Source organism: Stenella coeruleoalba, assembly GCF_951394435.1.
Source record: "Stenella coeruleoalba genome assembly, chromosome: 4".
NCBI classification, from domain to species: domain Eukaryota; kingdom Metazoa; phylum Chordata; class Mammalia; order Artiodactyla; family Delphinidae; genus Stenella; species Stenella coeruleoalba.
The window spans coordinates 42,893,976-42,906,102 of NC_137149.1; the positions used below are offsets into that span (position 1 = coordinate 42,893,976).

General features: G+C 40.4%; 1 protein-coding gene across 1 annotated transcript in view; it reads left to right on the plus strand.

The window, feature by feature from the left end:
• The first annotated feature begins 692 nt into the window (after positions 1-692).
• Positions 693-12,127, plus strand: part of CD38 (CD38 molecule) — a 41,357-nt gene continuing 29,922 nt past the window's right edge. The window contains exon 1 of the mRNA XM_079921059.1: positions 693-1,011. Within this exon, the coding sequence (XP_079777185.1) occupies positions 797-1,011 (215 nt within the window). The 5' untranslated portion in view covers positions 693-796. The remainder of the gene's footprint in view (positions 1,012-12,127) is intronic.

The following is a 12,127-nucleotide window of genomic DNA, read 5'->3' on the forward strand; positions in this document are numbered from 1 at the left end:
GCACAGAGAGGTCAAGTAACTTACCCCACATCACCCAGCCAGAGCTCAGTTTGAACCCATAGCTTAATCTGATGCCGATGGAGAGAAGGCATAAGGCTTAAGTAGATCCTTTACAGGGGGCTGAGCAGGTATTCCTCAACGTTATAAGTAGAGGTAGAGCCTTCCTTTGCGGGCCGAAGGCATTGCATGTACACAGGTACGGAGGCAGACAGTCGCCTTGACACTGTCCAGGGAGCAGGTGTGGGTAAAGTGTAAAGTGCGGCTTGATAAAGGGAGCAGACTGACGACTGAGGAGTATAAGGCTGTACTCTGTCTGTTCTTTGAGTGCCTGTCAAGTAAGGTCAAAGTGGTGGCTCTCTGCTCAGAAGTCGGGAAGTGAACGGCTGTAGTAGGTGCTGAAGGCTTTGTTTTTTTTTTTTTTTAACATCTTCATTGGAGTATAATTGCCTTACAATGGTGTGTTAGTTTCTGCTTTATAACAAGGTGAATCAGTTATACATATACATATGTTCCCATATCTTTTCCCTCTTGCGTCTCCCTCCCTCCCACCCTCCCTATCCCACCCCTCTAGGTGGTCTCGAAGGCTTTTTAAGACCTTGAAATCCTTGTTGGTCGAGCGACCGCGATCGAAGAACTTTGAAGGAGGGGATGGGGGTGGGAAAGGAAGCGGAGAAAAGGCAAGTGAGAGATAAAGGGGAAGTGCAGTTTCAGAACCAAGCTAGCTCTCTCCTCCCTGCCCGCCCAGCCTCCAGCAGCCTCTTCTCCAACTTCGCCCGGGCGACCCGCGTTGGAACCCATGGCCGACTCCAGACCCAAGAAAGCCAAGATCTGTCTCTGCATATTTCTATGTCTTCTGGTGGGGGGGATCATCGCGGTGGTGGTCGGAGTCCGGATGTGGCGCCACTCGTCCGAGAACATGAAGTGGAATGGGACGGGCAGCACTGCCCGTTTTCAAGAAATCGTCCTGGAGCGATGCTACAAGTACACCCAGTCGGTGCAGCCGGAGCTCAGGTGAGTCGGCGTCTTTGGCGCATGGCGGGGCACCGCGCGCGGTGGTGGCTGGGCACAGCTGGGCACAGCCGGACCGTGCGCTCCGAGTAGCCGTCAGGATTGCCTGAAACAAAGCATCGACTGTTCCGAGTCAGCTGAGAGCCCGCGGGGCAGTGCTGAGTAGGGAGTCCGGGCTCGCGAGTCCGAGCGCCAGTCCCCAGAGGTGCAGGCGGGCGGTGGCGAGCGCGCTGCTCCTTGGCCCTTGCGCTCAACTGGCGGACACTTGTCAGAGACGCCCGGAGCCCGGCCCCATTTGGGACCGCAGCCCCACTCGGCCAAGAAGCCGGGAAGTTGCTGGCGTTTCCTACATTTCATGGGGTTTGCGTTCGCCATCTCTGACCCAAAAGCGCCCCGGACAGTTACAGACACCTGGTGAAGTGGCTTGCGGAGCCTGAGGTGGGAGGATGGTGTCTGAAGGGCCCGATCACTGAAGTTAGTTTCATTCATTACTATAAAACAACATCCCGATTCTTTTCGTGCGCCCTGAAATGAATGTGACCACAGCGTCCAATAACAAAGCAAAACAAAGCGGTAACAACTTAAAAAAATTTTAAAGATAAAACACACGGTAAAGTGCATCTGCTTAATGATTCCGTTCAGACCCTAGAAACACCACCCACATCAGTCTACGGAACTTTCCGGAAGGTTCCTCGGGCCCTCTCCCAGCTAGCTTCTAATCTCTCCCCATAGTGAAACGCTTTCTTGACTTCCATTCTCAGGGCTTGGTTTCACCCGGAAAACTCATTTTTCGAAGTTGTACATAAAGCAGAATAAGCTGGGAAGTAAAACGTTGCTTCTCAGGCTGCCAAAGGCGGACAGGGGAGCGGCGATTGTCATCTGTGTGCCTGAGATCAGTTCCGCCTCCAAACACCCGTGATCCCAGGGGATGAGCCCTGAGACGCACCAGGGAATTCCTAAATTTTATGTTTGTATCTGTTTTCTCTGACCCTAAAAAGCTTGGTTCCTAATAACATTAATATAATTATGTATTCGTTTTCATATATACAAATAATATGTATGTATGTATTATTATTATTACTAACAAAATATCTAAATGTCTTTATGGTTCTTTTTGTCCTTAGGATATAGGATACATCCACTAGTGATGAATAGTGATGTATAGAGCATGTACCACTGTCTGACACCTTATTAAAGGCATCCTTCTGGCTGTTGGGTTGAAAATAGATGGTAGTGGGGCAAGGACAGAAGCATGGAGGCCATGGAGTTCTTGTAGCAGTTCAGGTGAGAGGTGATTGAGACTTGGATAGTGATGGATGGTGATGAGAAGGGGAAATATTCTGGATACATTTTGAAAGTAGATTCCATGTGATTTGCTATGGACTTGTGTATGGGATGTTAGAGAAAAAGAAGAGATGAGATTTGTGGGCTGAGTTACCAGAAAAATGAATTTCCATTTATCAGAAAGGGAACTACTGGGATGAAGCAAGTTGGGAAAGAAAACACTGGTCTGGCTTTGTACATAGTAGTTTTGCAATGTCCATTGACAATCAAGTGCAGATATTGAATAGGAAGCTGGTTTCTTTGAGTCTAGGGTACTAGGGAGAGGTCTGGGCTGGAGATATAAATGAGGAAGTCAACTGTGCAGAGAAATTCAAGCAGATGTTTTATAAGGAGGAAGTGTTAATTGTCTTATTCAAGTGATTCTGACTGGTTAAGTAAGATGAAAACTAAAAATTGACCAATGGATTGATGACTTTGACAAGATCAGTTTTAGAAGAGTGGTCATGGTGAAAGCCTGTCAGGAATGGATTCAAGAAAAAGGTGGGAAGAGAGAAATTGGAGACTGTACATAGACAGCTCTCGCCAGGGGTCTTGCTGGAAAGGAGAGCAGAAATAGTGTGCTGGTTGGATGGATAAGGAGGGATTCAAGATGGAAGAAATTGGGGTTTGAGAGCCAGCTTCTTTAAAGTCGACTGAGAAGTTGTCTAAGTAAAGAATGTTTCCTGGGCTTCCCTCGTGGTGCAGTGGTTAGGAATCTGCCTGCCAGGGCAGCAGACACGGGTTCGATCCCTGGTCCTGGAAGATCCCACATGCTGTGGAGCAACTAAGCCCGTGTGCCACATCTACTAAGCCCGCGTGCCACAGCTACTGAAGCCCGCGTGCCTAGAGCCCTTGCTCCCCAATAAGGGAAGCCACCGCAGTGAGAAGCCCGCGCACCACAACGAAGAGTAGTTCCTGCTTGCAGCAACTAGAGAAAGCCCAACTAGAGAAAGCCTGCATGTGACAATGAAGACCCAATGCAGCCAAAAATAAAATAAGTAAATTTATATATATATATATATAAAGAATACTTCTAGATTTCTACAGTTTCCTTAGGTCTTTGACAATTGTCCTACCAATAACAAACTCAGCAACATTTTTTTTTTTACATCTTTATTGGAGTATAATTGCTTTACAATGGTATGTTAGTTTCAGCTTCACAACAAAATGAATCAGTTATATATATACATATGTTCCCATATCTCTTCCCGCTTGCGTCTCCCTCCCTCCCACCCTCCCTATCTCACCCCTCCAGGCGGTCACAAAGCACCGAGCTGATCTCCCTGTGCTATGCGGCTGCTTCCCACTAGCTATCTACCTTACGTTTGGTAGTGTATATATGTCCATGCCTCTCTCTCGCTTTGTCACAGTTTAACCTTCCCCCTCCCCATAGCCTCAAGTCCATTCTCTAGTAAGTCTGTGTCTTTATTCCTGTTTCACCCCTAGGTTTTTCATGACATTTTTTTCCTTAAATTCCATATATATGTGTTAGCATACGGTATTTGTCTTTCTCTTTCTGACTTACTTCACTCTGTATGACAGACTCTAGGTCCATCCACCTCATTACAAATAGCTCAATTTCGTTTCTTTTTATGGCTGAGTAATATTCCATTGTATATATGTGCCACATCTTCTTTATCCATTCATCTGATGATGGACACTTAGGTTGTTTCCATCTCTGGGCTATTGTAAATAGAGCTGCAATGAACATTTTGGTACATGACTCTTTTTGAATTATGGTTTTCTCAGGGTATATGCCCAGTAGTGGGATTGCTGGGTCATATGGTAGTTCTATTTGTAGTCTTTTAAGGAATCTCCATACTGTTCTCCACAGTGGCTGTATCAATTTACATTCCCACCAACAGTGTAAGAGGGTTCCCTTTTCTCCACACCCTCTCCAGCATTTATTGTTTCTAGATTTTTTGATGATGGCCAGTCTGACCGGTGTGAGATGATATCTAATTGTAGTTTTGATTTGCATTTCTCTAATGATTAGTGATGTTGAGCATTCTTTCATGTGTTTGTTGGCAGTCTGTATGTCTTCTTTGGAGAAATGTCTATTTAGGTATTCTGCCCATTTTTGGATTGGGTTGTTTGTTTTTTTGTTATTAAGCTGCATGAGCTGCTTATAAATTTTGGAGATTAATCCTTTGTCCGTCAGCAACACTTTTAAAGTGACTCACCTGGGTCATTTTTACCAAGAAATTCAACTTGGTTTTCATAGAAAACATGTTTTTTTCTTTTTCCACTTATCCAATTTATTTATGAACAATTTAATGAAAGCATATAATTAAAGCAAAAACAACAAGCATAAACATATTCAAGAATAGGTAAATAAAAAACCAAGTAAGTGAAAATGAAAGTCCTTGGGGATACAGAGAGTAGCCTATTAATTGTGTAGAAGATAGGCAACTTGTACAGAGAGAACAGAAAGTGGTTCAGTTAAATACTGGTCAGTTAAGAGATTTTTTTGCAATAAATGAATTTAGAAGTGGTCATGCATTTTTTTTTTTGCCATTAAAGATCTATTTCTTGCCTTAGACCTAGATCAGGTTAGAAAACAACCAGGACAACATTTTCTTTAAATGAACTGTGGTGGAAAGAACAGATGCAAGATGGTGAGAACAAAACAGGAAACTGAATGAGAGATGAATCAAGAATTGTTTTCGTGTGTGTGTGTGTGTGGTGTGTGTTTGTGTGTGTGTGTGTTTCAAAGACTAAGGGCTTGGAAGGGAAGGATTGATTATATCCACGAGTTTTCATAGTTGATATGAGTCGGGAATGGGGGCTCATCTTTTTCAAAAAAATATCACCAGTAAATACCTGCTCTGGAAGCAGGGGGATGATGAGAATCTTGTTATTAAAGACAAAAAATAAAGTGAAAACTGAGGTCAGAAACTTGAAGAATAAATAGAGCGTGAGAATGACATTTTTTTCTAATTATAAAAGTAAAACATGCCCATTTTAGAATACTTGGAAAAATATTTTTAAAATATAGTGAAGAATACAAAATCACTTAACCCCCCAAGTGGAATTCTAAATAGTGGGGTATACCACAATTAAAAAAAAAAAAGTAAGGAGCTTCACAAAAGGAAGCTATAGACCTGCTTAAATGAATGGCTTTAGCTTAGTAGTTTTATAGACATAATTCAAATTTCTTCCATAATGAGGCATTTCAAGAATTGCTAAATTTAGTTCTCCACTTCTTACCTGCTGTATCAAACATGACATATCCACATAGCAGAAAGCTGCCTACCTCTTTAGTCTTTGGATGTTTTTGAAGCAATTAGTAAAGCTTGATTTGAAGAGATACGCAGTTACTTGGCCATGGTCCAGATTTGTCTTGATAGTTCAAAGGTTTGTTTTCTCTTATTATGACTAACAAGCAAATGTTATAAAGTCATTTCTGGCTTTGGTACTTCATGGTGTAAATATTGTGAAATTCATAATAAATTTGCTTCCTGCATTATCTTGGTTTCTAGGAGGAAACATCTGTTTATGAATTAAGTTGTCTAGAGCAGTAATGAAATCTCCTTGGGGATTCTTTAAGTAAAGAAAGACGGAAGACATACAGTTGAAACTGGGAGAGATTTAAAACTACAAAGGACGATGTGAGACTTAGATGAAAGACAATTAATTGCATTTTGGGGAACTGATTTCATGTTTTAATACTTCTTGGTAAAAATTTTAAAAGGTGCTTTGGAAACCAAGGTTATGAACATATCCTTTTTTTTTTTTTTTTGTTTGCGGTATGCGGGCCTCTCACCGGTGTGGCCTCTCCCATTGCGGAGCACAGGCTCCGGACTCGCAGGCTCAGCAGCCATGGCTCACGGGCCCAGCCGCTTCACGGCATGTGGGATCTTCCCGGACTGGGGCACGAACCCGTGTCCCCTGCATCGGCAGGTGGACTCTCAACCACGGCGCCACCAGGGAAGCCCGAACATATCACTTTACAGCTAAAAATTGTACTTTTTGTATTTGACGGGTCTAGTTTTCTTCATTCTTCCCATTCAAGGGACTACTTTCTCCTTCTTCAATATTCCTTATTCCCCAGGTCATATCTCCTCTCCATTCTTTTCTTAAAAAATTAAACATGTTAAGTTATGAAAATGTTAAATGCACTGAAATATTCATAGAACAATGTTACAACTAGCCATTTACACATCGTGCAGAATTAACAGACAATAAAACTTTTGTCATATTTCTGTCAGATCTTTTATTCCCTAGTTTTAAAAGAAATAACATGCTATAGATAAAATCAAAATACCTCCCCCCTCACTTTTCTTTTCTTCTTTCTCAGAGGCAAATACTACTTGTTTCACTTGTATCTTTCTAGAAATGTTCTCTGACTATATAAGTGTATATTCATGTATTCTTTTTTTCTATACACATCCTCTCTTCTGTCTCACTTTTTTTTCACTTAACAGTTTATCTTAATTATCAATGTAGTTCTGTCTCATTCTAATAATATTCCTCTGTATAGATTCACCATATTCTAGACTTGTACTCATGGACATTTAGGTTGTTTTAAAACTTTTGCAATATATTGCAAACCATGCTGCAATAAAATACTTGGAGATGTAAGATAGAATCCTAGAAGCAGAATCACTAAGTCAAAAAATATACCATTTTACATTTTGAAAACATAGTCAGATTTCTCTTTATAAGGCAATTCTCTTCATGAGGCGATGAGAGTTTATTTCCTCATACGTTCACTACACAGGATGTTTTCAAACTTTCTGATTTTTGACAATCTAATAAGGGAAGATGTTACTGAATTTTAATTTTAATTTGTATTTATTTTGTGTTTTTGCCCTGTAGAATAACCTTTGCTTTTTCCACTTACCAATATGTTTTGGTGATTTTGATTATATTATTTTAGAGATTCATTCATGTTGCTATATGAGCACTAGTTCATTAATTTTAACTGCTGTATAGTACGCTGCTGAATGACCGTAACCTACACTTATTAACAGATTCCCTTACTCTCGGTTTTTGCTGACGTAAACAATGCTAAAACCTACATGTCTACTTGCGCTTATGATTTTTTTCTAAGATGTTTACTTAGAGGCAGAATTCCAAATTCATAGAGTATGTCATTTTCACCTTTACTGGGTGTATTAATTTCTTAGAGCTGCCATAACAAAGTACCACAAACTGGGTGGCTTAAACAGTGGGAATTTATTGTCTCACAGTTCTGGAGGCCAGAAGTCTGAAATCAAGGTGTCAGAAGTGTTGGCTCCTTCTGAGGGCTGTGAGGAAGACTCTGCTACCTGACTCTCATTTCTAGAAGCCTCGGGCATTCCTTGCCTAGCAGATGATGTTCTCTCTGTCTTCACGTGTTCTTCCTTCTGTGTGTGTCTGTCTCTGGATCCAAGTTTCCTCCTTTTCTAAGGACACTGGTCATATTTGATTAAGGGTCACCCTTACTCTCATCTTAACTTGATCTTCTGCAAAGATCTTATTTCCAAATAAGGTCACATTCTGAGGGACTGGGAGTTAGGACTTCAGCATCTTTTAGGCGACACAATTTAGCCCATAACAATGGGTGTAACAATGAAGATGCTTTTGGCTGCAAGTAAAAGAATACTCAACTATAAGAGGTTTAAAGCAAGAGATTTTTTATATATACACATGACAAGATATCAGAAGTGGGGTGGTCCTTGGTAGATTCAGCAGCTCACTGATGGCCCAGGATCTTTCACTCCTCCATCTCCCTAGCGTGACTTTCATCCTTGAGCTTCTTGTCACAAGATGGCATCTGCAGTTCCAGGCATTATGTCCTTAGAGAGTGATACTCAGGAACAGAGAGCAGGAGGATGGGCAGGAGTGCCCTCCTTGCAAGTCTCTTTATCAGGGAATAGCACCTTTCCCAGAAGCCCTTCCTCAGCTGCCCCTGTGCTTCCCCTTGAATCTCACTAGCCAGAATTGGCTCACATGGCTGCCCAAACTGTAGAGGAGGCTTGCAAAGTGAGTATTTGATATTTGGAATCACTATGATAGGAGACATGCTTTACCAGTAGGGAAGAAGGGTGAGGAATATCTATTTGGCTTGGGAAGCAACAGTGTCTGCCACGTTACATATGGCCAAACAGGTCTCCAACTTTGTGGTATCAACATCCTTTCACAAAGGCAGTGTGAATTTACTTGTTACTGTACATCCTCACCAGCACTTGGAATTGTCAAACAATTTTCCTCATCTCTTTGTGGCTCTAATTTTTGGTTCCCTGATTACTAATGCAATTGATCATTTTTTAATGCGTTTATTGGTATTCTGGTTTCTTCTGAGGAATGCCTATTTTTGTCTTTTGCCTGTTTTTGTATTGAATTGTTTTTCTTCTTTATACGTTCAGGATTCTAATTTTTTGTCAGTTATGTGGATTGCACATATGTTCTCCCAATCTGTGGTTTGACTCTTGACTTTATTTATTGGGTCCTTTGTCTTACTGAAGATTTTAATGTAATCACATTTATTATTATTATTTTTTTTGCGGTATGCGGGCCTCTCACTGTTGTGGCCCCTCCCGCTGAGGAGCACAGGCTCCAGACGCGCAGGCTCAGCGGCCATGGCTCACGGGCCCAGCCGCTCCGTGGCACGTGGGATCTTTCCGGAATGGGGCATGAACCCGTGTCCCCTGCATCGGCAGGCGGACTCTCAACCACTGCGCCACCAGGGAACCCCCATATTTATCTTTTATAGTTGTGCCTTTTGTGTGTTATTTAAGAACTTATTTTCTACCAGAGGTAACAAAAGTGTCACATATAATCTAAAAATTTTAAATGTTTGATTTTCATTAAGCGTTTTATCCATATGGAATATATTTTTGTGTGTGGTATAAAGTAGGAACCTAATTTCATTTTTTTCCCTACAGATGGATAATCAGTTGTGCGAGTACTAATTATGAAATAATCCATCCTTTATCAAGGGTTTTATAATGCCATTTCTGTTGCATATCAGGTTTATCAGTTCGCTTCTGGGCTCTAATCTGTTTTATGATCTGTTTTTCTCTATACCACTCCACATTGTTTAAATTACTAATGTCTTGACACTGAGTAGGGTACCTCTACCTTCTGTTAGTGGACATTAGTTTACATGTTTCTGGAAGTTTATATAAACAGAATCACGTACTACATATTCTTTTGTCTCTGGCTTCTTTCATGGTCTTGGCATAATATTTTTGAATTCACCCATGTTGTTGTACATATTAATAGTTCCTTCCCTTTTATTGCTGAATAGTAGCCCATTGCGTGTATATACCACAAGTTGTTTATCCGTTCATCTGTTGATGGGCATTGTATTCACTTTTTGGATACAGTATTATGAATAAAGCTTCTATGAATATGAGTATACAAGTTACTGTGTGGACACGTGGTTTCATTTTTCCTGGGTAAATGTCCAAAAATGAAATAGCTGAACCATGTAGTTTAGCTATTTAAGAAACTACTAAACTGTTTCACAAGGTAATTGTATAGTTTTATGTGTTCATTATCAGGGCATGAATATTCTAGTTGTTACACTTCCTTGTTAGAAGTGTTCTGATGGCTTTGCAGTGGTATTTTAATGGTGGTTTTAATTTGCATTTTCCTCATGGCTAATGATGTTGAACATTATCTCATGGGCTTATTGAAGTATGTATTCAAATCTTTTCCCAATCTTAAAAAAATTAGGTTTTAGTTCTTATCATTGAGTTGTAGGTGGTTTATGTATTCTGAATACAAGTCCTTTATCAGATGTATCCTGAAAATATTTACTTCCACTTTATGACTTGCCTTTTCATCTTCTTAAATGGAGTCTTTTAAAAAGCAAAGTTTGTTTTTTAAATCTTTATACGGTCCAACTTGTTCATTTTTTCTTATATAACTGTGCTTTAGGTCTTTGATCCATTTCTAGTTAATTTTGTGTATGGTGTGAAATAAGGGTCAATTTCATTTTTTTCACATATGAAAAACCTATTTGCTGTAGTATCATTTACTGAGAAAGCTTTCTCTTCCCCACTGAATCTCTTTGACTCCTTTCCTGAACGTCAGTTGACCATGTCTGAGTCAATTCCAGGTGCCATAACAGAACACCACAGACTGGGTGGCTTATGAACAACAGAAATTTATTTCTCACAGTTCTGGAGGCTGAAAGTCCAAGATCAAGATGCCAGCAGATTCAGTGTCTGCTGAGAACCTACTTCCTAGTTCAAAGATGGCCTCCTTCTCTCTGGGTCTTCACATGGAGGAAGGGAGGGAGGAGCTCTCTGTGTCTCTTTTATAAGGATGCTAATCCCGTTCATGATAGCTCCACTCTCATAACCTAATTACCCCAAATGCCTCATCTCCAAATACTATCACCTTGGGAAATAGATTTCAACTTACAAATTCTGGGGGACACAAAATTCACTCTACAGTACCATGTATGTATGGGTTTCTGTCTGAACTCTCTGTTCTATTTCCTTGATCTATAGCTACCCTTTCACAACTCTTATATTGTCTAGATCACTGAAGCTCTTTAGCAAGCCTTGAAGCCGAATAATATAAGTCCTCCAGCTTTTTTCCTTTGATTGCTTTGGCTAGCTTGTATTTTCACATAAATTTTAGAATCAACTTGCCAATATTTTTAACAAAGCCTGCTGAAATTTTGACTTGTGATTTGGTAACATCTTAATATTGAGCCTTCCAACCCATGAATATGGGATATCTCTCTATTTTCTTAGTCATTTAAAAATTTCTCTCAGCAATGTTTTGTTTTCAGAGTACAAGTCTTGCATATATTTTGTTAAATTTATGGCTCAATAATTCCCATTTTTGCATTCCTATAATTATATATATGTATATATCCTACTTTGATATAATACGTAGAATATAATTTTAATATATAGTATATAGTATGTAGTATTTCATATATAGCAAATGTTATAATATATACTACACAGTATATTATGTATCCTGATCAATACCTCGACCCAAAGCCTTCTCGATCTCAGTTAATGGCAACCCCATCCTTCCAGTGTCTCAGGCCCCAAACCCTGGAATTATCATTGACTCCTTATTTCGCTAACACCATGCATCTTATCTGTTAGGAAATTTACAATGAATCAAGAATCTATCACTTCTCACCATCATCACTGCTACCACCCTGGTCCAAATCACCATGGGCACTTGCCCGGATTACTGGTCTACCTTTCTTTGCCTGTTCCCTCTTTCAGACTATATTCAACAAAGCAGTCAGAGAAATCTTTTGAAACTTAAGTAATATCATGTACCTACTGTGCTCAGTATCCTCTATGGCTCCTCAGTTCACCGTGAGTAGCTTATGAAACTCTACTCAGTGGGGCAGCATTACCTTTCTGACCTCATTTCTATCTACTGTCCACCTTGCTCACTATGCTCCAGCCACACTGGCTTCTCTACTGTTTCTTGAACACACCAGGCACTCGGGCTGTTGGGAAGGTTGTTGCTTCTGCCCAGAACGCTGTTTGCTTGGATGTCTGTATGACTAAGTTCTTTGCTTCCTTCAATTCTTTGCTGAAAGGTCATCTACTGTCCTACTTGTTTAATGCCAAAAACAGACACCTCCTCCCCCATAACCTCTGACACCCTTATCCTATTCTATTTTTCCTTTTTTTCATAGAATTTATAAATTTCTAGGATACTCTACAACATTCATTATCTTTATTGTCAGTCTTGCTGAAAATTGGTTTATTGTCAGTCTTGCTCTGGTAGAATGGAATTCTCACAGGACAGAGACTCTTGTGTATTTTGTTCACTGGTATATCTTACTTACTCATAAACGTGCCTGGAACATAGTATA